Source organism: Bos indicus x Bos taurus, chromosome 22 (assembly GCF_003369695.1).
Source record: "Bos indicus x Bos taurus breed Angus x Brahman F1 hybrid chromosome 22, Bos_hybrid_MaternalHap_v2.0, whole genome shotgun sequence".
NCBI lineage: Eukaryota > Metazoa > Chordata > Mammalia > Artiodactyla > Bovidae > Bos > Bos indicus x Bos taurus.
In genome coordinates this window covers 9,795,267-9,820,780 of record NC_040097.1, presented here as the reverse complement: position 1 = coordinate 9,820,780, position 25,514 = coordinate 9,795,267, and the positions used below count along the sequence as shown (strand labels likewise).

Below are 25,514 nucleotides of genomic sequence, written 5' to 3'. Positions count from 1 at the left end.
GACGTTTTGTTTCCGGTCCCGCCTGCCCCTTCCGGTAGCCATGCGCCTCGGGGTAGAGGAGACGCTGGGAGCCCTGAACTCGGCCTTGGGGCCTGGCGGACCAGTGTGGTTCAAGGAGACGCACGCCCGCCACCTGCGTGCCCGAGACTTCTTGGCACCGCGCCGCGCACTGCAGGCGCGCTTTGGGGACGACCAGGTAGGCGCGCGCATGGCGGGGACGTGGGCCGGAGACAGGTGGGAGCGCAGCGGCCGCTCACCTCCCTGGCTTCCCACAGGTGCCCGAGGGCGTGGTTCACGCCATCGTTGGCCTACAGGGTCCGGGCGTGGCCCCAGTGCTGTGCTGCGCGCCGACCCCCGCGGGGCTGGCTCTTCGGCTGCAGCGGTCCGTGGTCTTCGAACGTGTGCTCTGTTCCGTGGCCGCCTATGCCGCGCCCGCCGCCCCCACCGCCCCTACCCCGCGCATCGTCCTGCACTGCCCGGCGCTGCGCGGCAGCCCTAGCGCCCTCCGCCTGAGCCAGCTCCGTGCCGTGATTGTGGCGGACCACCTGGCACGAATTCTGCAAGCTCACAGGTGAGTGAGGCCCAGAACGAAGGTGCGCGATGGCTTTGGGCGGGGGCAGGCCGCACCGCTCTGCGAGTGGGAAGTCGGAGCGAGCTGAGCCAGGTGCTCAGGCTGAGGCGGCCGTCTCGCTTCTCGCAGGGTGAGTGTGCGCCGAGTCCCCGCTGTGCGGGACCCGCACATGACGGCTTTCCTGCAGCAGCTGCGGGTGGACTGGCCCGAGGTCTCAGAGAAAGCCTCGACCGAAGCCCTGAGGAATCGCGCGATCGCAGAGCTCTCCCCTGCCGGTTATGCTGGAGCCCTGCCCCCTGGCACCCTGGGTCGAGTGTGCCTGAAGGAACTAATGGAAGAACGGGGACGCACAGCTGGCTATGACCCCAATGTGGACAGCTGTCTGGGTAGGCCCGGGATCTAGGGGCCAGAAAGTCGGGACGCCGCCCCCCCCGCCCCCGCACTCCCGGGCCAGCCTCAGCCGTGTGTTCTCTCCCCAGTGACGGAGGATCTGCTCTCTCTGCTGGCCGAGCTCCAGGAGGCTGTGCAGGCTGGGGCCGTGGGCAGCTCCCTAGGCCTGGTTAGTGACTGCTGCCCCACCCTGGTATGCTTCTGGCAATCCAGGTGTAGTGTATCCCCCACAGTGACTGTTCTACCCCCACAGGCTGCAGCCCCAGATGCTGGTGCAGATAGCTACGTGGTCCTACACGTAGTGAGCTGTGAGGAGGAGTTCCAGCAACAAAAGTTGGATCTACTCTGGTGGAAGTTGGATCATCAGGCTCCTCTCTCACAGGTAGGTTAGTGATGGTAACCTTCCCACAGCAACCTCAGAGGACTCCTTAAAAGCCACTTGTTAGCTGATGGGTCCAGAAGGTGACACCTGACTGTGAGGGGGACCTTAGGCACATGCAGCAGGCGCTAGGAGAGGGCTCTGGACTTGAGACAGAGTCTTAAGGTTGGAAGCTCGGGGAGTCCAGGAACACGTTGAGGTTCTTGGAGGGTATCATCAGTGGCTGACCCCTGCTATCTTCCTGACAGAAGCACCTGGTCTGTGGCCCAGTGAAAGTAGCTGGTGCGCCCAGCACCCTGACTGCCCCCGAGTACTACGAGTGAGTGAGGCTGGAAGGCAGGTCACCGAGCCAGGCCGGTGGAGGTGGGGGGACTCTGCCCACCAGTCCTCCTCATTCTCTTCTCAATGCAGGCTCCGGCACACCCAGGTGTGCAAGGTGTCATCACTGAAGCATGGCAAGGACCTGGAACAAGGTACACTTGGGAGACCCTGCTTGTGCTTCCTGTAGGGGGAGGTCATTTGCACACATGCCCCTTGTTCTCTGCCTGCAGAGACTGACTGATCCGTACTCTCTCAGATGCAGCCTGGACGGATATCTTCAGGGTTCTCTCTGTGGCAACCGTTAAATTTGAGATGCTCAGCACAGCCCCCCAGAGTCAGGTGAGCCTGGGCATCTTGCCAGACCAGGGCTGGGGGTTGGAGTTGGGGGACAGGCTGTGCGGTGGCAGTCCTCCCCGTGCAGCTGTGCCTTTATTCTTTAGCTTCTCCTGGCCCTGGCTGACAGCAGCATTTCTACCAAGGGCAGCAAAAGTGGCACCTTTGTCATGTATAATTGCGCACGTCTCGCCACCCTCTTTGAGGGTTACAAGTGTAGCGTGGAACAAGGTCTGTACCCCACCTTCCCGCCTGTGAGCAGTCTAGACTTCTCCCTGCTTCGTGATGAGGTGAGCACCCCTCCTGGGTAGCTGGCATGTGTAGGAAGCTCGGGCCTTTCCCTCCCAGCGCCCTTCTCCCCCACAGGGTGAGTGGTTGCTACTCTTCAACAGCATCCTCCCCTTCTCAGACCTGCTGAGGCAGATGGCAGCCCTGACCCTGACCCGCACCGCCCCAGGGCTTCACGTCACTGCGCGCACAGAGACGGTGAGGACGGAAGAGCAGGACTCACTGCACACACTATTCTTTATTCTGAGCTGGGGACAAAAGGAGGGGTGGGCCAGGGCCTCAGTTTGGTCTCTGTGTCTAGGTATGCAAGTTCCTGGTCCAGCTCAGCATGGACTTCAGCTCGTACTATAACCGGGTACACATCTTAGGGGTAAGTGCACAGCTAAAGGGCAGATGGGGGCGGTTGGTACAGGGAAAGCAAAGGATGAGACCAGCAGCCTCCTCCTCTCCTCCAGGAGCCTCGGCCACACTTGTTTGGTCAGATGTTTGCCCGTCTGCAGCTTCTGCGGGCCGTGCGAGAAGTGCTCCACGCTGGGCTGGCCATGCTGGGTCTCCCTCCGCTGAGTCACATTTAAGGCCACAGAGGCCTTAGGATCCAGGAATGTCCACCAAGTCAGCAACTGAAAGGGGCGGAGCGGGGGGGGATCTGGATTTGTTTTTAGTGATCTGGAGCCAAAATAAATTGTGTGACAAGGTTTTGTCCCGTGGTGGGAGTGGGGCGTATTCTTGGTCTGTCCAGGTGGCATCCTACTCACCTTCAGCTCCTGCTCTGAAGTCAGGGACCCGCGGCTGCCTCTTCCTCCCCTCTGGGCACACCAGGCATGGGCACAGACAGTCACTCTGTCTGTGAGCAGGCCCCATGCCCAGCATGCCGGCCACCGCGGGATGTCTTAGTCGTACCAGTTGTAGACCTCAAGACCCTGGCCCCCCAGAGCACAACGGTGGCCAAACTCTGGGCTCACGGGCCAGCAGTCCATGTCGGCCACATCTGCTACGTGGTACACCGTGCTGTTCATAAAGGTGGGTTCACCATGCCCCAAACGCCAGAAGGTCAGCCGTTGGTCGATGGAGGCCGAGACCATGAGGCTGCGGCTTAAGATCTTGAGGCCTGTCACATGGGCAGCGTGCGCACAGGGGACGGAGTACTCCTCCAGCACTTGCAGCTGGGGCAGCAGCTCAGCACCCCCCACCGCTTCCTCCAACTCCGGCATCTCCACGGCAAGCACAAAGACGTGGAGGGAGCCGTCCTCGCTGCCACTGGCCACGAGGTGGCCCTCACGGGTGGGCAGGGTGTGCAGGCTGTTGACACCACAGCTGTGAGCCTGCACCGTCAGGCAGGGGCTGCCCAGCTCTGGAGGAAGAGGAGAGGACAGCTGTCAGGACCCAGCCTGACACACAGCTGAGTGCGTGCAGGGGGGCGCAGCCAGTGGCAGTGTGGCTACTCACGGAAGGGCAGCCCAAGGTCCGCTGCAGCCTCCAGGGCAGGGGAGTCTTGGTCCAGCATGGTGGTGAGGTCCCAGAAGGCCAAGCTGCCGTCGGTGGCTGCGCTGCACAGGAACAGCCTCCTGGAAACCAGAAAGCAGCTGGGTGAGGGAGATGGAAAGCAACAGGAGGCCCCCAACCCATGTGGGACCACCACGCAGGCCCTCTCACCGCCGCCGATTGGGTGCCTCATGTGTGAAGGCGTGCACCTTGAGGACACAGCGCTTGTGGTGGGAGGTTTCAGCCAGCAGCTGCAGTCGCCGCCCAGAGTCCTGCAAGAGAAAGAGCCTGGGGCGCGGGGGGTAGTCCAGCTCAGAAGCCACTCGGAACATCTGTACACCCTTTCGTTTGCCTCCAGGCTTCTTGGGTCCTATACACTAAGAAGCCCCAGCCCCTGCACCACAGACCAGTATTGGTTTATGACCTGTTAGGAACCAGACCAGGAAGTGAACAGCAGGCAAAACCAGAACTATCTCATCCCCATCCATTGCCCCCACCCACTGTGGAAAAATGAACTGGCCCCTGGTGCCAAAAAGGTTGGGGACCAGTGCTTTACACTCACCTCACTGCCCCATCACTACAGGCGGCAGCCACAAGCGGGCCAAGGCCAGGCCGGTCCAGCTCACACACAGCTAGGGACATGTACCTGCGGGGACAAAAGACAGACGTCACTCGGAGCCTGGCCTTGCGTGCCCAGCCCTCGCTGCTGTCGGGAGTGCACCTCACCTGGTCTCAGGGTCCACCTTGATCATCCGGTGCCGGTGGCGCTGCCGGTCCCAGTATTCGTCGAGCCGGTGTGATGAAAGGTGCATGACGTGGCAGGCAAGACGGCTTGGGGGGCTGGGGTCTGGGGTGACCATGATTGTGAAGCAGTGCATCTCAGCCCTGCCCCCCGCAGATACCACATGGGCGGTCAGGCCTGGCTGAGGATCCTGAGGGCCACCTGGGGTGCCAACACCCCACACAGCCACTGCACGCACCGAGGAGATGTGGTTACAGACCGCTGTAAGCGCATGGGCCGAGCCTGTGGCTGTGGGGAGCGCCAGGACACAGACGGTGGTGTCCTCACTGCACGTGATCACGATGTCGATCAGGCCAGGGCCCTCACTGCCGGGCTCGACAGGCTCACCGGGCTCTGGGTGGTCAGGCTGCAGGAAGCTGGGCACCCCAGACTCAGGCCCCAGGGTGATGCTGCCCACACGCTTTACACAAGTGATCTCCCGGCCGTGCAGGCTTTCCCGGAGAATCACATGTGGCCGCGTGCAGCCACCCAGAGCCCGGTAGAGCATCACGTCGCCATCCTTGAGGTAGGCGAAGGCCATGGCTGCCTCGGTGTCAGAGAAGGCCCAGGAGCGGTGCCCTCCGCCACAATTGATGATGTGCAGCTTCTCATGCGAGCGGGGGCTCCACACCACGAACTCATTGGCATGGAAACCCAGGATGACCATGTTCCCGTCGGCCACCATACGGACCCCAGCCACCCAGTTCATCCCCCGACAGGGCTTTTGCCTTAGCACTGGCTGGAGCTGCCCGCCTCGCACAAAGAGCTGGTAGTAGGAACCGTCACGCCCTGTGGTGTACACGTAGCCACCGTGGCAGGTGACTGAGGTCACACCCTGTTTCCCGTGCAGAGAAGGGAGGGTGGACATAGGGCCCCACTCAGCCAAGGAGGGCTCCCCCTCACCACTGCCTGCTCCGGGCGCTGAGGTGATCGCCCCAACCTTGCTCACCACCCCAAGATCCTTGAGCAGATCTGGTCGGGAGGGATACAGCAACACAGAGCCCCGGCGGTCCCCACACACCAGGAAGTCGCCTGGGGGGAGGAAGGCACTGCACGTGTGCCACCTCTGCTTGCTTGGAGGCAGGAGGTAGCGGCAACGTTCCTTGACAAAGATGGCCTTGCCAGAGGGTGCCGCAGAGATCTCCAGGCAAGCCACCACGCCGCCGGGGCCCGATGCTAGCAACAGAAGCTCCTCGTAGCCTCTCAAGGCCCAGCTCAGGCTGTGCACCTTCCCTGGGAACAGGGTCAGGTCCACAGCTGCAGTCGGAGTGTTGATGGGTACAACCTTGACACGCCCTTCCCCGTTGGCCAGAGCACACAGTCCGAAGCCCTCGGGACCAGGGGCTGCCTCCAGGAGGCAGTAGGACTGAAAGCGCTTGTCCTCCAGCAGCTGCTCCCAGCACTTGACTTCGAGGTCATAGAGGTACAGGGCCCCTGCGTCAGTCACAGCCAGTACTCGCCACGAGCCAGCCAGCGTCACAGCCTTGAGGACACCTGGTCTGCTGTGGGACTTGAAGGAGAGCGCAAAGACCCCCGAACCCGGGTGCCCACGCCCTACCAGGTGCCACAGCCGGATGCCTGAGTCATCACCCCCAGTGATCACCCAGGCCTGCCTCTCATGGGCTGCTAGGGCACGGATCCCACGGCCCTGGTGGCCCCGAAAGGCCTGGAGGATTTCGCCTTCATGGCTCCACACCAAGCACACACAGTCTTCTCCTGCACTGATAAGGTAATTCTCGAGGAGCTTGACCTGCCAGACACGGGCGCTGTGCCCAAAGCAGTGCCCAATATTCTGGACCCGGCCCCCGGGAACCCGCAGGTCACCCACCTTCCAAATGCGAACGCTTCGATCCTCAGAAGCTGTGGCCAGTAAGCCCTTGCTTTCTAGGTAAGACATGCTGAAGATGACCCCCACGTGCCCACTGACCCGTCGGTCGGGGACTACAGGCTTATCGTCTTTTAGAGCAGCTGCTGGGTACCAGACCAGGAGCTGGTTGGAAACAGCGCCAGCCACTACGGTCAGCTCCTTCCAGGTGTCTCCGATTAGACAGGCCGAGGAGAGGGTGCACCTGTCCGTGCAGGGCACATCCTGCAGGCTGCACCCTACCACGGGGTCATACAGCACCACCGAGTTGTGGCCCAGGGCCAAGGCAATGTTCCCCTCGAGCCAACGGGCATCCCAGATCCAGTCAGACATGTTCCACAGGCCAGAGCGCCACAGCTCCCGGAAGCGGCCCTGTCCCCAGCTAATTTTCACAATTCGGAGGCCCTTGCTGCCAAACGCCGCCACCATGACCTCCGAGTCAAGGTCTCCGTTGGGTTCTGGTCGCACTCGGAACCCATGGATAAGATAGTGGCCAAGCAGGTTCTGCACTCGCTTCATCATCCGCAGATGTCCACCAAAATCCAAGGTGTATACCAGGACATCTGGCCCCTCACCTGGACAGAGGCGAAAAGCCACATCAGAACCCCTCCTCTAATTCTCACGGGCCAAGAAGAGACAGGGAGCAAGGGAATTGCTCAGCAGGTAGCTTATGAACGTATTAGGTCACTCAATCCTGCAGGCTTGAGCTTGCTCTCAGCTTCAGCTGTATTCTCAGCGCTCTCTCTGAGCCCCTTGTCAGTTACCCATGACACTCAGCTCAACCATGAATTCGTCAAACTCCCATCTCCTCCTCATCCCACCGAACTTCTCATGCTTCAGACGGGAATCCTCAGTTTTAGTCCTCAAATCCTCGGCCTCACTGACCTTCTTCACACTAACTCCTCCCCTAGGAAACAGGCAACTGAGAAGTCAAGCATTCCACTTTTGGACCACAGCAGAACCCCTCCTGATTTCCAGGAGCTTCTCTGTATCTCAGAAGATGTGAGCACATTCAATAACAGTGGGGAGAGGCAGCCCGCAGTTTGGAAGCAGACACTCCTGTGAGCCTCAGCTGCCGCCTGGCTGCCCTGCAGGCTTGTTCGTCTACTAGCTCATCCTCAAGTTCGCTCCATGCTCCTCACCCCAGTGACCTAATATTACCATCCTCTGCCCAACCCCAGCCCCAAACTGGGAAGCCCACCTCTTATCTCCAAATTCTGGAGATTTCACTTTCTAAAGAGTTTGCAAATCCAATCGACCACACTGACTTCGGTCCAGGACATACCTCTTAACTAGAGATGACAGTAGCAATCCCTCATGCTATTCCCAGCCTGCAATCTCAATCTTTTGACAGTCAATAAACATTTATTTGAGAGATTCCTGGCATTCCAGTGGTTAGGACTTGAAGCTTTCACTGCTGGGGCCTGGGTTTGATCCCTCATTGGGGAACATCTCGCAGGCAGTGTGGTCCAGCCAAAAAAAAACATGTTTGTTTTTTTTTTAATTAAAATTTTTTAAATTTAATTGTCTGATTATAAACCAGACAATGAACGACATGCTGGAGTAGTGAATAAAACCCAGCTTCTGCGGATTAGGCAGATGTTAAACACTATCACACAACAGATAGCAAAAAAAAAAAAACAACAACCCACATGAAAAGCTCAACATCACTATCGGAGAAATGTAAATCAAAACTACAACGAGGTATCACTACACCAGGCAGAATAATTATCAAAAAGTTTTACAAACAGGGAATTCCCTGGTGATCCAGCAATTATGACTCTGTGCTCTCAATGCCGAGGGCCTGAGTTCAACCCCTGGTCTGGGCTGAGCACTAAGAGCCCACATACCATAGGGTGCAATCAGAAAGCTTTTAAAGATACAAATGAGCTTATTTACAAAACAGAAACTGACGAGTTTCAGAAACCAACTTATGGATACTGAAGGGGAAACATGGTAGTTACTGAAGGGGAAATGTGGTAGGCAAGGGATAAATTAGGAGTTTGGCATTAACACATACACACTACTATATAAAAAACAGGTAACCAACAAGGACCTACTGTATAGCGCAGTCTGTTTCTAAGACCTGACACAGCCAAATAAACAAATATTTAAGCTCTATAACAGTATCACACAGGTACACTCCGCAGTTCTCATTTTGATATGTTCCAGGAAAGAACTATATAGGTTGCTTTAAGAATGTGAAACGAGGGAGGGACTTCCCCAGTGTTTCAGTGGCTAAGACTGTGCTCCCCACGCAGGGGGGTTCGATCCCTGGTCAGGGAACTAGATCCCATAAGCTGCAATGAAGACCAAACACTCTATGCGCTGCAGCCAAATTAAAAAAAAAAACAAAACAAAATGGGAAAGCTACTCTAGTGGTTCTCAACAGAGGGACACTTTCCCTCCAGAAGACACATGGCAATGTCTGAGGACACTTTCGGTTGTTACAGCTGGGAGCTGTGTGTGCTGCTGGCATCTGGTGGAGGCTAAGGATGCAGTTACATCCTACAATGTAGACAGCCCTTCACACAAAGCGTGACATGATTCAACAAATCTCTAGAGCTGAGACTGGGAAACCCTGGTCTAATCTAAGCAGACTGGGTGACTGCCAGGGGAAGTCGACTTGAGAACATAACATTTAGGTGCAGCAATCAAGAATCAGCAGTTGTTAATCAAAGGAAGAACAGGCAGGAGGGAGAGGGCTTGAACCTTTCTTGCCAGAGGAAGCATCAATTTTGAGGCCCCTGAGATGAGTGAGAGCTTTGGGGAACATGGCTAGAACAGGAAACAAAAGGTTCAAGGATGAGCTCGAGAGAATGCTACTGGGGGGGGGGTTGGGGAGGCATAGCCGCATGGCCTCAAATCATGGCAATAAAGGTAGAAAAAGACACACACATGCTACATGTATGAAGTGCAGCATCAACCAGGCTGGCCTGGCGGGTGAGAGAGGCAGGTTCTCCAGCTTGGCACCTGCATGGCTGATGTCCCCACCTGAGCTCGAACGCCAGCAGGAGTATTCCAACTCGTAGGCCCTTGTGCACTTGAGCCTGGCACTCACGTGAGAACAGGGCTGGGAATTCAGGCTATAGGTTCACAGGGGTGGGATTTGAGAACTGTCAACAGAAATGTCACTTTGGAAATAATGGGAAGTAGATGAATTCACTTTAAAAGCTTACTAAACTAAATTTCACAAGCCATTGCCCTGCTTAAAAACTTCTCAGTGGGGCTTCACCAATGGGGCTTTATGCCCCTAAAGATAAGTCAGATCGACGGCTGAAATGGACTAGTCTCTGCTCATTTCTCCAGCCTCTTCACCTAGACAAAGCCCTTCCGCTCTGCCTGCTAAATCCTCCCAAGAACGGCCTCTTTTCCATAAAGTGGCAAATTCTGTCTTAAATCCTGTTTTCCCCGAGTTTACTCTTGTGGTTCTTCAGTTTTCTGCCTACCTATTCCCTCCTCCAGGAGCCTCAGGAGTTTAGCTCACGGTAGGAACCTTGGGCTCCCAGAGCCTTCACAGCAAATCAAAACTGGGTCATCGCCCGCCCTAATCTCCCACCCCCGTACATCCACCCCTCTTAGGACTCGGAGCAGCTCACTCAAGGCTTGCCAGCCAGTGCCCTGCCTTGCGACCCTTATTAAACTCAGCAGCTCTAACATAAGTCACTAGTTCTAGCTTCCAGTCGGACTCCACCGCTCGATGGGGCTCTGTGGCCTCGGGTCCCTCCTCAGAAGAGGCACTGACATGGGATTTCCTGGACCCCAACCATCTCGGGAGGGGCCTCAGCCTCCGCCTCCCCGAGCACTGGCCTACTCAGAAAGATCTCATCCTCTGGTTTCCCGCGACTCCATGCTGCTCAGAAGCTCTTCACCCCCACCATCTAGGGAAGAGCATCACCCGCCCCTCTCTCACTCGAGAGGCCACACCCCCTCCTGGGCTGGCCCACCCCCGAAAGGCCACGCCCCGGACCCTGGACTCGCCCACTGGGGGCTTCATCACGGAGCTCCCCCCGCATCCTCGCTGGAACGATGAAGCCCCCGCGCGACTCGTCCACAAGCGTCTCTTATTCCCTTCCCCCGCCCCCCCGCCGACCGCGTTTCCCTGCACCTTTCTGCCGCCCCCAGCCGCCCTCTCCGCATCACCTGCAGTTTCTGAAAGGCCTCGGGAACCACCGCAGCTCTTTGTTTCCTGGGCTCCTTAGGCTGCGCTTCAGCCCCGCCATGCCGTGGGTTCCCGCCCGCCGCCCGTCCTCCTCCCACAAGGGGCATCCCTTTGTTCTTAAGGCCCCTCCCCAGGCGAGCGTTCGGTTTCTTCTCCGCTAGCCCGCGCCTCGAACCACAACTCACCCGCCAATAGCCGCTCCCCCACGCACTCCAGACCCGTGACCGGGAGGAGTATGAGCTCCGAGGTTGCCCGCGGCCAAACGTAGTCCTCGTGAGCGTCCATGGCGGTCCCTCGAGCCGCTGCAGCTGCCACGGCCAAGAAAGGAGCAGAGCTCTCACGAGACGAGCCTTCCCGCGTGCTGCTGCGCTGCAGCTCTACGGCTCCCGTAGCAACAGGTAGCAGAGGCAGGGGCGGCCGCCGCCTAGGTCCAATGACGACCGCCCTCCGCCCCATGCTGTCCGGCTGGGATTGGCCGGGCCGAATCGCCCCCGTCACATGACGTACAAGCCCCACCCGGCCGCGGCGCCCCGCCCCGCCCACTGTACCTATAGCCTACTCCGAGCCTCTCGGCCCTGCAGCTCCATCGCCGCGTAGTTTTATTTGTCCGGGAAGCACGGGTCTGTACACAATAAATAACATGGATGTAGGGACTGTGCCCTAATCGCGGCAGGAGGCCGGGGTAGGGCTAGACATCGGCCAGGCCTTCAGCCTGCAGCTGGACAGGGGGACGACAGGGCCCCCGACTTAGGGTGACCTGCGGCTGGAGACTGGGATGGTCACCCCTCAGAGTTCCACGCGCGTGTCGCGGTAGGCCCGGTCCAAGGCCCACTCCGGCTGCGAGTCGGCGCCACCTTCGCGGGCCAGGCGCGCCATCTCCTGCTGGAACAGCGCCTGCCGCGCCCGGCTGGGGTCCACGTTGATCCAGTTGTTGGCGATCCACTTAGTGCCGCGCGTGACCAGGCAGCCCCCGTGCAGCGAGTAGTCGTCCACGTCGCCCACCCAACCTAGGAGAGGAGGATGGTGTGAGGGGACCAGAGGGAATCTAGGCTGGGCTGGCTGGCCTGAGCTTGGCCTCCTATTGCCCAAGTGCGTGGCTAGGGCAGGCCCAGCTGTGCACACCTTCTGTGGCAAACATCTGGCCCCAGGGCCTCCTTGGCGGCTCAGCATCTCTCTCCAACGAATGCCTTTTCAACACCACTGCCCTTTGAAATCAGCTTTGTTGCTGCAGGGCCTGTCCACAGCCCTTCCCAGTCTGGGCTACTAAGGGGCATGTGTCCTCAGCCCCAGTGAGCTGAAAGGCTGGGGCATCAAAGAATCACAGGTTCCAGATAACCCAGGAGGCTGCACGGGTGCAGCCTGCTGAAGTCACTGATGATGGTCTTTGGGAGGCAGTAGGGGCAAAAAAACCCAGAAAACATATGAAGGGGTGGGGGATGGCCAGAACCAGCTCACCAGGGTAGCAGTCAGGGCTGGGTAAAGGAAGGCAGCTCCCTCCAGGTATCCCTGGCCTGGCCAAGGTCCTCACCTTGCCCGTCAGGCAGGTAGTTGTACCAGAAGACAGCTGTGCCCTGGCGGGGCTTGACACGCAGGTTACCCTTGTCACAGTGCCTCCGAGTGTCACGGAGGTCAACATCATCTTGAATCAGACTCTGTGGGCGGCAGAGTGGTGGGGTTTTCAAACCACCTGAACTGTAGGGCCAGGAGCCCAAGGCCAGGCAGCCAAAGGTGGCTCAAGGGAAACCAGTTGGATGTGCCCAGGGGATAGTTGAGGCCTCATCCCAGGTCTGGCAGCGTACGTACTATTTTTGTTTGCCCAAGGCCCTGCCATCCCACCAGAGGAACAGCCCAGTTGGCCCTTACCATTTCATCATAGGTTCTGTTGTCTGCTACAGGGAAGACAGTCTCGCCCCCACCGGTGACGTTGTTCAAATAAAACAGCACTGTCATGTAGCTGTAAGGCAGGGGGGCCGTTGAGCAAGTCCCCAGCTGTGGATGCTCCCAGGGGCTTACCAGTGGGCAGGATAAGCTGCCCAGGTTCTCCCAGGGGCCGGAGGGGCAGGCTGGGATCACTGACAACAGGGGAGGTCTGTACCAAATGTCCCTAGCCCATACATGGACCCAGTTTCTTTTTGTGTGTCACAGTTTTTGTGGTGTGGCCAAGATCACAGGTGCATGCACTTAGCTAAACTACATGACCGTGCCTAAGGGCCTGCTGGGAAAGTTGAGCTAGCAGAAGCAGCAGAATCATGCAGACGGCTGGCTGCGACTAGAAGGGGCTGAGCCAGGGCATGAAGAGGGAGGACCTTCCACCATGCCTTGGCAGGGGAAGTGGGGGACACAGCTTCAAGAGGAGAAGCTGAGGTCTCCAGCAGTGCACGCAGGATTAACAACCTGGGGAGTGGGGTGGAAAGAATCGGGTCCAGCCTTGCCCCTTCCTGAGGGATCTGGGGGTAAGTTGCAGTGTCTGTGGGTACCTTGGTCTGGCCGCTGAGACCAGACGACCACCCCTTTTGGGCCCCTTGATAAACAGCCTTGGGGGAGACATGTGGTGGGGGGAATTCTCAAGCAGGATGCCCAGCATTCTCCTGGCCCCATACCAAGGGGAACACCCACAGGGCAGGGCTGTGCTGGTGTCAGGGGGGTGCCGGGTCTGGGAGCCACCCCCAGGTGGGAGTACTTGCCGGCAGGAGGTCTCGAAGGGTACAGATTCATTGGCTACCAGCTTGGTGTGGGAGCAGATGGTCTCTGGGTACACGGGCCCGCTGTCCACATGGGCATGGTAGTGGCCTCCCTCGCCATACCGCACGACCTGAAGCGGCTCGCTGAGCTCCACGATCTCGGGTGACAGGCGGGTGAGGCGCAGCACCCTGGTGGGCAGCAGGCATTCAGCTGGGCAGCCCCGTGCCAGGGGTGACACCCTGAAGGAGCTGGCCAGGTGAGTTGAGAGCCCGCCACGAGCGCTGCCCCTATTTCCCCTGGGAGCTCCTTAAGCCACCCTGGACTGGCCCTATAAGAGCAGGAAGGGGTGACTCCTGATGAACCAGAGACATCCACTGGCTGGGAAAAATTAGATTTCCATTAAGCCTAGGAGCGGGGAGGGAGACACTCCCTCCAGGAAGATGCTGTTTATCTAAAACCCCTGGCTACTCAGGGGCAGGGGGTCCTGTGGACAGAGTTAAGAGATCATTTCTCTAGTTAGCAGAAAACCAATATTCAATCTAGTACTAATCGCACGTGTATATCGTTTGCCCACCATTAGGGCTAATTAGCCTTTGTTAATTGCCGGTCTCCAGTGAGTTCCAGTCCTGAGCGCTGTTCTCTTGGTCCCAGCCAAGGACCTCTGTGGGGGCCTGCATGGTCTCCTCCCTGCAGCAGGGAGCCCAGGCTCGGGCGCTCACCTCTGGCGGATGGCGCGCATGACGTGGTGGGCGCCTTCGCCCTGGTAGAGCCACGTGTGGTGGCTGTTCCGCACCAGCTGGCTGGACTCCGCCCTGTGGCTCCTCATGTACTTGTGGAAGTCGCGAAGGTCCATGTTGGAGAACTCCTGCAGGCTCAGCACTCCTGCACAGGGCACCCCCCCCCACCATCAATGCCCACCACGCCCGTGTGGGGAGGGCAGAGTGGGGAGGCTGCACCTTCCTACCTACCCCTGGCCTCAGGCACTGGGGGGCCATGTGCACCTGTCCCCCAACCTGGACTCGGGTCAGATGAAGTTGGCTTCTGTCACATCAGGCCCTACAGGAAGACCCAGAGAAGTTCGTGTCCTCAGTTTAAGCCCTGATTTGGCCCCCAAAAGGATGAAGCCCAACCCTGTCAGATTGGCCAGAGCGGGCTCTCCATAGGAAGCTTAGGCCATATGGCCAAGACCCTAGGCCAAGGACTGCCCTTGGCCCTCCAGCCTGGCTCTGTAGAGCGTGGTGGCCACCCTCCGGTCCTGTAGAGGGTGAAGAAAGAGAGTGTTCAGTGCTGGGTTTTGTCCTGGGCCTTCCACACTGGAGGATGTAAGCTGGAACCGGTCCCCAGGAGTTCTCTCATGACCTCAGGTCTCATCCTGGGTGGAACACCCCAGGCCAGTCCTGCCTGCTAAGACAGTCTCCCTCAGCAGAGGCAATCAGGCCGCTCTCCCCAAAGAGAACACTCTCCCCTGTTCCTGCTCAAGCCACAAAGCTGGGCTCTACCCTCTAGGGGTTCCGGAAGAGTGGCCTGGTGTCTTTGCTACAAGGTTGATCCCAATGACACACTCCCGTGCTTTGGCTGGGGCTTCTCTGAGGGTGGGGGCACTCGAGGGCTGTGAGTGTGTCACAGCGGGAGCGGGAGCAGCCTAGTGCCTCTCCAGGCACGGGTCCGGGCCAGATTCTTCACTCAGGGCTCGCCAGTTGGAAGGTCATCCTTCCAAGTCCTGCTTCCTCAACTGGTGCAGAACTTGGGCATGAGGGAAATGACTACGCCTGAGATACTTCCTGGGGGTTATTACCAAAGGGGAGGGTGCTTCCAGGACAGCTCTCCTGCCCACACCCACCCCCGGCAGTTAGAGGACTCCAGGCAGGCAAGAGGCAGGCAAGGGGGGCCCTGGTTAGACCAGTCAGCTGGCGGGGACCATGTGCCTGGCTGGATAAGTGGATGCCAAGCTGACCTCATTGTTCCTTCACTCCCGCTCCACTGCTCTGCCCTCTGCCAGCCAGCAGCCATACCTCCTGTACCCCACATGCTGCCCGACGAGGCCAAGAGGGTGCCCTCTGGACTGCCACCAAGGGGGAGCGGGCGGGTCTAGCTCCTGCCTCTTTCTGGGGTAAGGGCTCTGCTGGCCCCTCACCTCCTCACCTCCGGCTACTCTAGCAGCTGGGCCTAGGGGCCACCTGGCTGGGGGCAGGAGGAGGCTCTGGGACACAACAGTGACAAGATATGAGCTCACCATCCCCGTCAGGGTCAGCCTTGATGGCAGAGTACATCTCCTGAATGTTCTCTGGAGTCATCCACCGTCCATTCCCCAGGCGGTTCTGGGCCAGGACCTACACAGCACAAGATGATGCCTCAGGGGGCTGGCTCCGGTGATGGAGAGTCGCCAGGGCACACACAGCTGCCCTGTTCTTTCTGGAGGGCGGAGGGTTCAGGTGACAGGACGTGGGTGAGGACGAAGGCCAGGGCTCAGGCTCCCAGTCCAGACACCGGAGGGCCACGAGCATCCTCAGCCCTGGGGGAGCTGTGGCTCCACCCGGAGGAATGTTGGCTTATTGGAGGCAAAGGGGAGGCCAGGCCAGCGTCCCACCCACACACCCCAGGTGAGGTGGGTGAGGCCAGGGCCTGGTACGAAGAGGGAAGAGGCACGGTCAGGAGATGACTGTCCACGGGGCCCCTTAGGAAGATCGGACCCTGTGAGACGCCCTGTATAGGCAAGGGAGCCCACACCCCACCGAGACCTCTCTCAGAAGCCTGGGTGTGAGGGGCATGTAGAGAGGCATGCAGACGTCTGGCTTCCTCGTTGCTGCCGCCTCACGGACAGTGAATCCTGTGGGGCTCTCAGCAATGGTGGCAAGGAAACCAGAGCGCAGACAGCATGGCACCCCAGGCACTGTGGCCATAAGTGCCATTGGCCCCAGTAGATGCCCCTTTTGTCCTCCGGAGTTCCCAGGGCAGCAGGGGGCCCTCTGGGAAGGAAGGAGGATCCTGGCCCTGCTCATGCCCAAGGTTAGGTGGCATCAGGCTCCTGTGGTTGGGGCAGAGCAGCACGTGTGACCCGGCCACTAGAAAGACAAGTCGGGGGCGCTCCCACCCTGGGGCGGGGGGCTCCTCCAGGCCCCCCACCTCACGCAGCTGCAGGCGGCCATCATGGTTCTGATCCAGCAGCTGGAAGAGGTCCAGCGGGCTGATCTGCATTGTGCCCATCGCTTCCTCGTACTCCTCGGTGGGCAGGATCTGGCTGCGCTGCAGCCCCTTCATCTGCGCCAGGTGGATGACAAGCCGACACTCCTCGTCGCTCAGGAAGCCGGGGATCTCTGCCAGGAGAGGAGGGGGTGAGGCCAAGGGCCTTCCGGTCTGCAGGGTGCCCGGGCTAGGTCCCGTCCCCTGCTGGTCACCCAGCCAGGAGGACCTCACACACCCCTTTACATCTGCTCTGGACTCGGAGTCCAAGGTCAAGTTGTCCTGCAAAGGCTGGCCAGCGTTGGGACACGGGGCCTCTCTCTTGGACGCTGAGAACACGCGTGTTCCAGGGGAGTCCTGGGAGGGGAGCCAGAGCTACGCCGGGGGTGGGCCAATCCACCTTGGGGAGGGGCCAAAGGCTCCAGGGTGGACCTGAGGGCCAGAGGGCTGCCCTCCAGGCCTTAAGCGGGGAGAGGATGCTGGCAGGTGTGTGCTTTCACTGTTGCTTTTCAGCAGTGTTCAAAGTGAATACGCCCGGTGCTCTTGGCCGTGCCACCCCCCACCCCACCCCACTCTCCTGCACTAGAGGGTGCAGGGGGCTGGGAGGTCAGTGGGAGTCACTCGGGTTTTTGGCACGTGCTCTAAGATGCCCTGGTGTTCTCTGCTTTGGGAACAAACGTGTACTGAACGCCTCCTTCCATGCCTGTAAGCCCGAGTAAAGGCCACTCAGGCCGGGGCCCTGGCTCCAGTGTCTGGATGCCCCCACCCCAGCGGCTCAAACAGCTCAGTGGTGCCTGGATCGCAAACCTCACACCTGGCAAGCCCGTATCCCAGCACTTCCAGAGGCTGGAGCCTGGGCCTCGCTTCAATCTCTTGTTCCTGGGAGGGACGCCTTCCTTGGATGGGTTAACAAGAGGCCCACCCAGGAACTAACCGGAGAAAGAGCTGGGCCACCGCTGTGACCCCCGAGAACTCCTGCTGCTCCTCTGGCTTTTCTCTCAGCATGAAGTTCCAGTTGTTGCCAAGGGGATGGAAAACAGCCACTCAGCCAGGATTGGAGCTGTTTTTAATAGTAATCACGGCAGATCACACTCAGGGAGCACAGACTCTGTGTCCTGTCCTAAGCACGTCATCAACTCTGTAATCTGTATCCTCGTCCTAGAAAACCAGGCCCCACGAATTCACCCTTCCTTCCCCGGAGAAGCCCCAAGCACAGAGACATTGGTGACTTGGCCAGGGTGACACAGGCTGCTGTCCTGCAAAATCCAGGCTCACAGCCGGATTCTGCTTCCATGGAGAAGGGACCCAGATCCAACGACACCGAGGACAGGATACAAGCCCTCGCCCTTGGCCGGCTTGATCCCCTCAACCTGGCGAACCCGGAAAGGGTGTGAGCCACGCACTGGGAGAGGGGGTAGCGCTGCGGGACAGTGGTTAGACTGAACTGCTAATCCACAGAGTCACCTCCCAATGGTTTTAAAACATAAATGAACAAGAAAAGTAAACCAGAGAAAGAAAACACAAGCCCAGGTTTCTTCAGTTTATTAGGTGCCAGTAGTTCACAGGCCCAAAGGAGATGCCACTCTCTCTACAGTCCCCTGCCATGTGCTGATCAAATCAAACTGTTCAGGCCGGCACGTGCGACCTAACCAGGAGGGTCTAAGCTCATGGGAGCTGGGCAAACACTGGCTCCTGGGGGGTCGGTATAGCACTATGAAGTTCCCAACCTCAGTCCACCGAGACCAAGGCAGAGAAACCGGGTGACAGACCGAGGGCTGTGGCTGCCGGTGGCACTGGTGATGCTGTGTGGTGATGGCGGGGCAGGGGCTCCCTGGGGCCCTGCAGAGCGCATGCCCATTCCTCAAGCCATGGTGCTGTGCCAGGGCACTGGCTACACAGAGATGCGGGCACCCAGCTTGCTGGACCATGACATGGCGGCCGAGGCTGTCCAGCAGTCAGTCAGCTGGTTGCCCCTGCTGGCCAGGGGGGGGTGCTACCCTGACATGTGCCTCTTCCTGCCTCATCTTTGCCCTGTTTTGCCTTGACAGGTGGGGCAGGGACTTCCAGGTAAGGGTGGGGGGCATCTCCCCAGCGGGGGCCAGTTCTGGTAGCTCTTCACTACTCACTGCCTGGTGTGCCTACCAGTGCCAGGGGCAGACAGGGAGAGGAAGGACTCTTTGGTCAGGGTGTTGCCAGCAGAGAAGGAGCAGAGGCCCAGGGGACAGAGGAGATATGGGCAGGGGACTATCCTTGGTGAGCACCCTTGGTCTGGACCTGCAAATCAACGAGGGCTCTTGAATGTTGAGGCCAGGCCAGTGAGCAGGCTGCTTTAGGCTGTGGGACTGACCACCCTCTCCAGGGAGGTGTGCAAACTCTGCCCACAGGATCCTGCCAAGAGATGGAACCACGGCTCATGTGGTGGCTTTTTCTCTGCCAGAGTCCTGAGATTGCACGACTGACTCCCCTTCCCCAGCCTCATCTATCCTGGGAACAGCAGCCTCCTCAGTTTCTTCTCTGTAGAGCAGGGCCCTGCCTAGAGCCTCAGGGTGCAGCCTCAGCAGCAAGAATGGGCTCTTTCAGAACCTGAGGATGGGGCCCCTCTGCTCTTTGCCAACCCTAGTCCTGGCCAGAAACTGCAGGGTCCGGCAGGCCTTTCAGGTCGAGAGGGAGGGCCCTGCTTTCTCCCTCCAAGGTGAGGAGTGAAGGCCCAGAGTGCTGGTCCCCCACCCCCCGCACCCCTCTCCCAGGCACTTGGCATCCACTGGAGCTGGAGGTGGGGGTGTGCTGGAAAGGTGGAAAGCAGCCTGGGTGAGGGGAGGGGTGAGGCTGGGAGGGGAGATACGGGCTGAGGGCTAAGACTTCAGCAAGCAAGGAGCAAGGCCAGCTGTAGGGCTGTTGCTAGGTAACTAGGGTGTCGTTGCTCAGCAACCATGGAGTGTCTGGCTGGGCCTCTAGCCAGGAGCACCCAGAGGCCTCAGCCTGGAATCCAGGAACCGGGTCCTGAGTACCCACTGCCTCTGCCCCGCAGGTTCATGTACCCATGCCGCAGCCAGCTGCAAGCCCATGAAGGCCTGCCACAGCCCCCCCGGTCAGCCGTGCTGCCCTGCAGACACTTCCCCACCAGCCACAGCCTCTGCGCCTGTCATCTCCAACAGCTCCCACCCGCGCCGCCCACCGGAGTCTCTGCACTGCTTCTCTTGGCTCCTGTCACCCTCGCTCGGCCCCAGGGGCCGCAATCCACCCTTTCAGATCACAACTCCCCAGGGCCAGGTAAACGGCTCTCTGGTGGGAAGAAGGGAGGGCAGTGGGAGGAACCTCTGCTGAGGGCTCCCCTCCTCCACCCGGGGCCCAGGGGAGCCTCACTCAACCCCTCCCCCCAGTATCACGCGCCAGCTGCAGGGACTGCGGGTTGCAGGACACCAGCTGATCCAAGGAGGTCCTAGACAGAGTCTGCACCAGCGATTTTGGTGAACCCTGGCGTCCAGCACCCCTTCCAACCCCTTTCAGGTGCATTCATTACAGCGCCCGGCTGGGCACTAAGACAAAAGAGACAGGGCATGCCCAAATGTTGTGCCTGCTTAGAACAAAGAAGTTGGTTCTCTCTTCCTAGGTACGGGGCATTGCAAACACAACCACATCCAGGAGGACAGGCGTTCGTCAGAACCCTGATCCCAAGAGCAGATCATCAGACAGGAGGGGGCAGTTCACCAGGTGGAGGGGAGGAGGGGGTACTCAGAGATGCCAGGCTCATCGCATGGCCCCTCTGATCCCTCCAGCTGTGAAGGTCAGCCTCTCCCAGCGCAATGGGTGGTCCCCAAGACCCTCGGACTCTCAGCTAGAGGTGCTGAGGGTAGGCCTGCTGCCCAACCCACCCTGGGGAGCTGGCGCCTGGTCTGCGATGCTGGCGGCATCCGGATGCCACGTGTGCACGGCCTCCTGCACGCAAGGCATGCTGGGACCTTTGTGCTGAGTGGGGAGGTGCAGGGTCACCGTCGGCCAGTCACCATGGCCTGTGCTTGGAGCGGGGACCGCCGCAATCTACGGCTGGCCGTGTGCTGGTGGCAGCATGGTCAGTGCCCACAACAAAGGCGACCCAGGTGGGGAGGGCCTGGGACGTGACAGCTGGAGCCCGTGCAGGGGCCCCGCACACCATGTGCTCCCCTGGACACACAGACCCCTCCTGCTGCTGCCCTCCGGGGATATGTGCACACCAGGGTCCAGAGACACTCCAAGCTTGCCCAGGCCAGCAAGAGCAGGGCAGAAGTCCGCTTCTGTGGTCAGAACGAGGTGCCCCTTCCTGAACCAGCAGTGCTCTGCCGGGTAAAAGGCAGGCAGCTGCGTGTGCCGGGCGGGTACAACTAGCGTCCTGCACCCCCCAGCCCTGTGATGCCAGCCTGGCGGACGCCTGCTACGGCCACCAGCACCCCACGCTGAGCCTGAGGGCAGGCGCGAAGCACTGGGTGACGCTCACCCAGGCACGATGCTGCTTGTCAAGCCCCAGATAGACTCGGTTATATCTTCCTGACCTTTACCGAGTCCACAGTTCTGCCAAGCAACAGGCCTGTGGAACAGCAGAGGCGGGGTCCATGCAGAAAACTGCTAAGCTCCTCACTAACCTGAACTCATACACATACACTAAAATCCCTTCTCTAATTCTGCACGTCCAGTGTCTTGTCAAGAGAACACAGTGGTCTTAGGTAGCTGCTGAATTGTTTTTTTAAGCTGAAAAAAGGATATGTCTGGAAACCCTACAATAAAGAGGCCATGGTTTTAAAACGCAGTGCTTTGTGGGAGGCTGTCAATGACTCGTTTACCTTAGATGGTTAAGAAAGTGGAATAAAACTCTGGCTGGCCCACTGGGAGTGCCCCCTGTTGCTCTCGAAGAGGGTGCGGAATCAGGAGGCCCCTCCTGTGCAGAGAGACTGAGGGCAGCCAGTGAAGCCCTCCAGCTGACCAGTAACTGTCGGCCGTAGACTCTGGCCGCTGGACACACAGCAAATACAATCAGGACCCCCACGCGTGTAGCTCACCTTTAGGGGCAGACACAATTGCCAAATAAATACAGTAGACCAAGCAGCCTGACGCAACAGAGAGACTGGAAACCTCTTAAGGCCAGTCTGACGTGGAGAGAGATCCCTGAGGAGGGCAGGCCTGAGCAGAGGCCTGATGGGGGTGAAGGCACCCTCCATGAGAACCAAGCCTGAGCCTTCCGGTGGCGGGAACAGTGCATACAAGGGCGCCAAGGCAGCAGTGAGCTCACAGTCTGAGAATCGACAGAGAGTGAGGGAGATGAGAGGTGAGGGCCTCGTGGAGGATTTTAGGGAAGGGAGCAGATCCGATCTGCTGTTTAAATACAGAATGAGTGTGAGGCGGAGGGAGAAGTAAGCCACGTGAGAGAAAGCAGAGAGGTTGATGGTGACTTGGAACGGGAATGCCTCCCAACAGGACAACGGTCTGAACCCTTGGGAAATGCCTACCACAGTCAAGCAGGCATCTGCCAGGAACTCAGAATGGGCCTTCTGTGGCCCAGGTCCCATTTACCAAATGTCTCCAAGAACAGAGGTGGGAAACAGGAAATGTTCCACAGAGGTGGAGGCACCCTGGGATAAAACCCAGTCCCGTTTACACCCTGAACACCCACCCCTTGAGCCCAAGCGTCTTGGGTCCCTGATGGTGACAGCAGGCCCATTCTCCTTGGGCCCTGCCTGCCTCTTTAGGGCAACAGCAAGTGGACAGACAGACAGGCCCAGAAAACGGACACTGTGCCTTCTTGGGGTGAGGCTTCCTTCTTTGGGTTCATTCAACACCGTGTTCAGGTACTGCCTCTCCTTGGACACCCTCTCCCCTGTGGCTGGCCTGTCTTGCAACTGGACTTCTTACAATCACGGACCACAGATCTCTTCTTGATTCGTCTCGCCTCGTTTCACCAAGCAGAAAGCCCCCAGACTTTCTGGGTAAAATGTGGGGCATCTTTCACCAAGACTGAGAGGTAGGGTAGGAGATCGGAGGACACAAGGACCAGCAGCAGGAAGGTCTTGCTGCAACTGCCCGATTCTCCCAATCGTGCCCTTTGTAATGTGTCTGCAGCATCATTTGATGGCTTAACCAGAATCAGTTTACCTTTGGTCAAACTCTTCTGCTTCCTATCGTGTACTCTTGGTGACTTCAGGTCTGGGCTTCTCACTCTCGGCTTTGTAGGACTTGGACGCAACTTTGTTAGGGGGTTAGGGGTTATGTCTCATGGTTCACTTAAGCTAACATACGTCTGAATTAAGCATATACGGGTCCAATAAAGGCGGATGAGAGAAGAAAGCACACCCACCTCATCGTGTCTGTCTCACGGCAGGGTAGCAGTAATGGGGAGAGTTGTTGCCTTTGCCTGGATCACTTGTTCCTTGACAACTTCACCTCACAGCTCCTGCAGGTCTTTGCTCAAGTATCTTTCTCAGGAAGGCCCACCCTGGCCACCACACTCAGGGTTTCAACCCCAGCTGAAATTCTGCCCTACTTGTCTGTGACCACTTATCCCATCTGACACACACCGGGTGTGTTTGTTTAGTCTGTCTCCTCGTTGGAATGTCAGCTTCGGGTGTTCTTTTTGTTTTCCTGTTCTGTCCAATGTTGTGTTCCCAGCAGCTCGACTAGTGCTTTGCACAGACTTCAGCGCTGTACAATAACAATCTTTGAGAGCCCCTCCCACCATAGGACTCACATCCTAACCTACTTCCCCTCAAACAGCGTGTGAAATCATTCTCACAGGTCTGGGATAATCCCCAACCAGTGCCCTCTGTCCCAGGGGTAACAGCGGTGCTCAGATGCTCTGCTTTGGTCCCCAGTCCCCTCCAGACAGCCCCTTTCCCACTCCATTCCCCAGGAGCCAGGAACACCTCAGGTCTGCAGGTAAGTGTGTCACTGAGGCTGGGTACCCAGGATGGAGGCTGGGAAAACCTATCCTGGGCAAGGTCATAGGTCCAGGGATCCCCATCTTGTTGATACTACTAGACTCTGAAGGACTTCAGAGTCTTCACAACTAGCACGCTGGCTCGACAGTGCAGACACCAGAGGTAGCCTGCCTCATTTGAATCCCAGCTTCGCCCTGATCTGGCTGTGTGAGCCTGCAAGCAAGCAGGGCTCGCTGTGCCTCGCTTTCACCCCCACCAGCCTGACAGTGGGATCTCCACCCACCTCACAGGGGTGTTGTGAGAATTAAGCCAAACGATCACATGAAGTCTAGCACATAAGAGCTCAGAAAATGTGAGCTATGGTGCGGGTTCCCAGTGAGGTCACCCTGGAAGGCTCTGCCTACTGTAATGGCTGAACAAAAGCGCCATCCTAAGAAGAATCCCAGAGCGCAGAAAGCAAAGGCTGGTTTTGGGGGCACCAGCTTATCCACATTTGCACAGCCTGCTTCTTATCAGACCAGAGGGCCCATTTTGGGAGTGGAATTTCCCCTCATGTCAGCTAGGACCTGGTTATCAGTATCTGCAACCCTTCTCCCATTAACCACCTCAGAGAGGGTCCAAAGACAGTTTCAATAAAAGGTTTATAGGCACTAGCTTCTAGGTCACATGGCCCAGCCCTGTGATGGAAGGATTAGCGGCAGAAAATAGAAGTCACAGAAGGGAGTGTAGAAAGGTCACTCGTCACCCTATTTTAGAGGTGGGGGCGGGTACCTCACTTGGGGGCAACCTCTGGGTAGAAAAGACAGGGCTAGTTTGAAGCAGCCATTTTCAAAACAGTCAAAACAGAAGTCACGTGGTCAAAGGAGCCTGAAGGCAGCCACCGAATCGCAGCCCATGGCCCTTCCCGGGGGGCGCCCGGCGAACTTACCGAAGAGCAACGGCTTGAGGCTGAGGGTTCGGATGAAGTGATCCCTGTCGGCGACCAGCTGGATCTTGCGCTCATGCCCCACCTAAGGCAAAGCGGCACAGCGGGCAGCTAGGGAGGAGGGAAGGGCGCCCGGGTCCGGGGAGCGGCGGCGGGCGAGTGAGGGGGTGCGCGCGGCAGACCGAGGGCAGCGCACGGAGCCGCCCCCGGCAAGAGCGCCAGCCGCTTCGGACTTGGTGGTGCAGGGCCTCACCTTGATGCCCTCCAGCCGGGTGAGGGGAGCCAAGGTGGGCGCGGGCCCGGGGCCCTGGGCGCGGCGCTGGGGCCCGGGGTCGCTGCTCTCGTCGCCGTTGCTGTAGTGCACGAAGAGCAGCAGCGCCAGCACGTTGCCCAGGTACAGGTGCACGAACACCATCAGCACCAGGAAGTAGGCGCGCGAGCAGATGCCGCGGGGCTTGCACAGCGGCCGGACCGGTGCGTCCTCGCAGTCGCTCAGCCTCGCCGCAGCCTCGGCCGAGTCGTGATGCCGTGGCGGCCACTGCGGACTCGGCGCTTCAGGCCGCGGGCCTGCCGCCGCCGCCATGGCGCCCAGGCTGCGCGCGCACCCAGGGGAGGGGCCGCGGGTCGCACGCGCCTCGCCGTCGCCAGGACAACGGCCGCGGAGCCCGCGCGCGCCGCCGTCACCGGGAGAGGGTGCCGGGGGACACCGCGCCCGCGCCGCACTCGAGATCTCCCGGCCCTGGACCCCGACCCACACTAAAGTGTCTCTTTCCTGAGATGGGTTGTTGACAGGCAGAGATGCACACTCCCCAGGGCAGAAGCCGCGCCCCCACAAACGCAGATACACAGGTACTGGCAACCCCAGGGGTAGTGTTCTCCTTTTTAAGACGCACTTGCCTCTTCCGGGAAAAGTATGGTCTGCATTTTCTCGCTCCCGGAGTGGGGTGGCAACAAGGAGGCTATGCCAAAATATGACTCAGTACTGCGGCGGGTTGGGGCGCCTTGGAGGCCGATTACTGCGCAAGTGATGGTGTGGGACCCATGGCGACACAGACGCTCGCCAGTGCAGGAGGTCAAGAGCGCCTTGAAGGTCTACTCTGCAGTAGGTGTGAACCTCCCAGGGAGGTCTGCAGCAGTCAGGTTTTAGGAACTGCCTGATGTGCGGGGTCCCATAGACTAGGGGACCCGGTCTGGAGCGGCCACAGAGGGCATCCTGGAGGAAGCCTTGGCACCGGTAACAGTAACCTGCAGGAA

The 25,514-nt window shown here is 59.0% G+C and overlaps 3 protein-coding genes across 9 annotated transcripts; 1 reads left to right on the top strand and 2 right to left on the bottom strand.

The window, feature by feature from the left end:
• The first annotated feature begins 21 nt into the window (after positions 1–21).
• DALRD3 (DALR anticodon binding domain containing 3) lies at positions 22–2,980 on the top strand. Of its 5 annotated transcripts, none has more exons than XM_027523203.1 (12): positions 22–196; positions 276–571; positions 701–957; positions 1,051–1,130; positions 1,215–1,343; positions 1,589–1,659; positions 1,752–1,813; positions 1,918–2,000; positions 2,102–2,284; positions 2,361–2,480; positions 2,584–2,652; positions 2,738–2,980. In XM_027523203.1, exons 1-12 carry the CDS (start codon positions 41–43, stop codon positions 2,855–2,857), a joined length of 1,626 nt encoding a protein of 541 aa, XP_027379004.1. In that variant the 5' UTR covers positions 22–40; the 3' UTR covers positions 2,858–2,980. The 5 variants fall into 5 exon arrangements, 4 of the variants coding, with proteins under 4 accessions (XP_027379004.1, XP_027379006.1, XP_027379003.1 ...); XM_027523205.1 differs by having other exon boundaries at positions 2,387–2,480; positions 2,738–2,761; XR_003507803.1 differs by lacking the exon at positions 2,738–2,980 and having other exon boundaries at positions 2,404–2,480; positions 2,584–2,602.
• On the bottom strand, positions 2,502–11,211 carry WDR6 (WD repeat domain 6). 3 transcript variants are annotated; one of them, XM_027523201.1, is made up of 8 exons: positions 11,120–11,211; positions 10,757–10,879; positions 4,491–6,984; positions 4,327–4,410; positions 3,936–4,052; positions 3,729–3,847; positions 3,038–3,633; positions 2,510–2,902 (listed from the first exon to the last, which is right to left on the bottom strand). In XM_027523201.1, the coding sequence occupies exons 2-7, from the start codon at positions 10,854–10,856 to the stop codon at positions 3,173–3,175; spliced, it is 3,375 nt and encodes a 1,124-aa protein (XP_027379002.1). In that variant the 5' UTR covers positions 10,857–10,879; positions 11,120–11,211; the 3' UTR covers positions 2,510–2,902; positions 3,038–3,172. The 3 variants fall into 3 exon arrangements, with proteins under 3 accessions (XP_027379000.1, XP_027379001.1, XP_027379002.1); XM_027523199.1 differs by lacking the exon at positions 11,120–11,211 and having other exon boundaries at positions 2,502–2,902; positions 10,757–11,102; XM_027523200.1 differs by lacking the exon at positions 11,120–11,211 and having other exon boundaries at positions 2,503–2,928; positions 10,757–11,037.
• On the bottom strand, positions 11,139–24,876 carry P4HTM (prolyl 4-hydroxylase, transmembrane). The gene is made up of 9 exons (XM_027523206.1): positions 24,514–24,876; positions 24,264–24,345; positions 16,377–16,567; positions 15,487–15,583; positions 13,973–14,135; positions 13,256–13,441; positions 12,435–12,525; positions 12,100–12,223; positions 11,139–11,578 (listed from the first exon to the last, which is right to left on the bottom strand). Exons 1-9 carry the CDS (start codon positions 24,841–24,843, stop codon positions 11,358–11,360), a joined length of 1,485 nt encoding a protein of 494 aa, XP_027379007.1. The 5' UTR covers positions 24,844–24,876; the 3' UTR covers positions 11,139–11,357.
• Between the last annotated feature and the right edge of the window lie 638 nt (positions 24,877–25,514).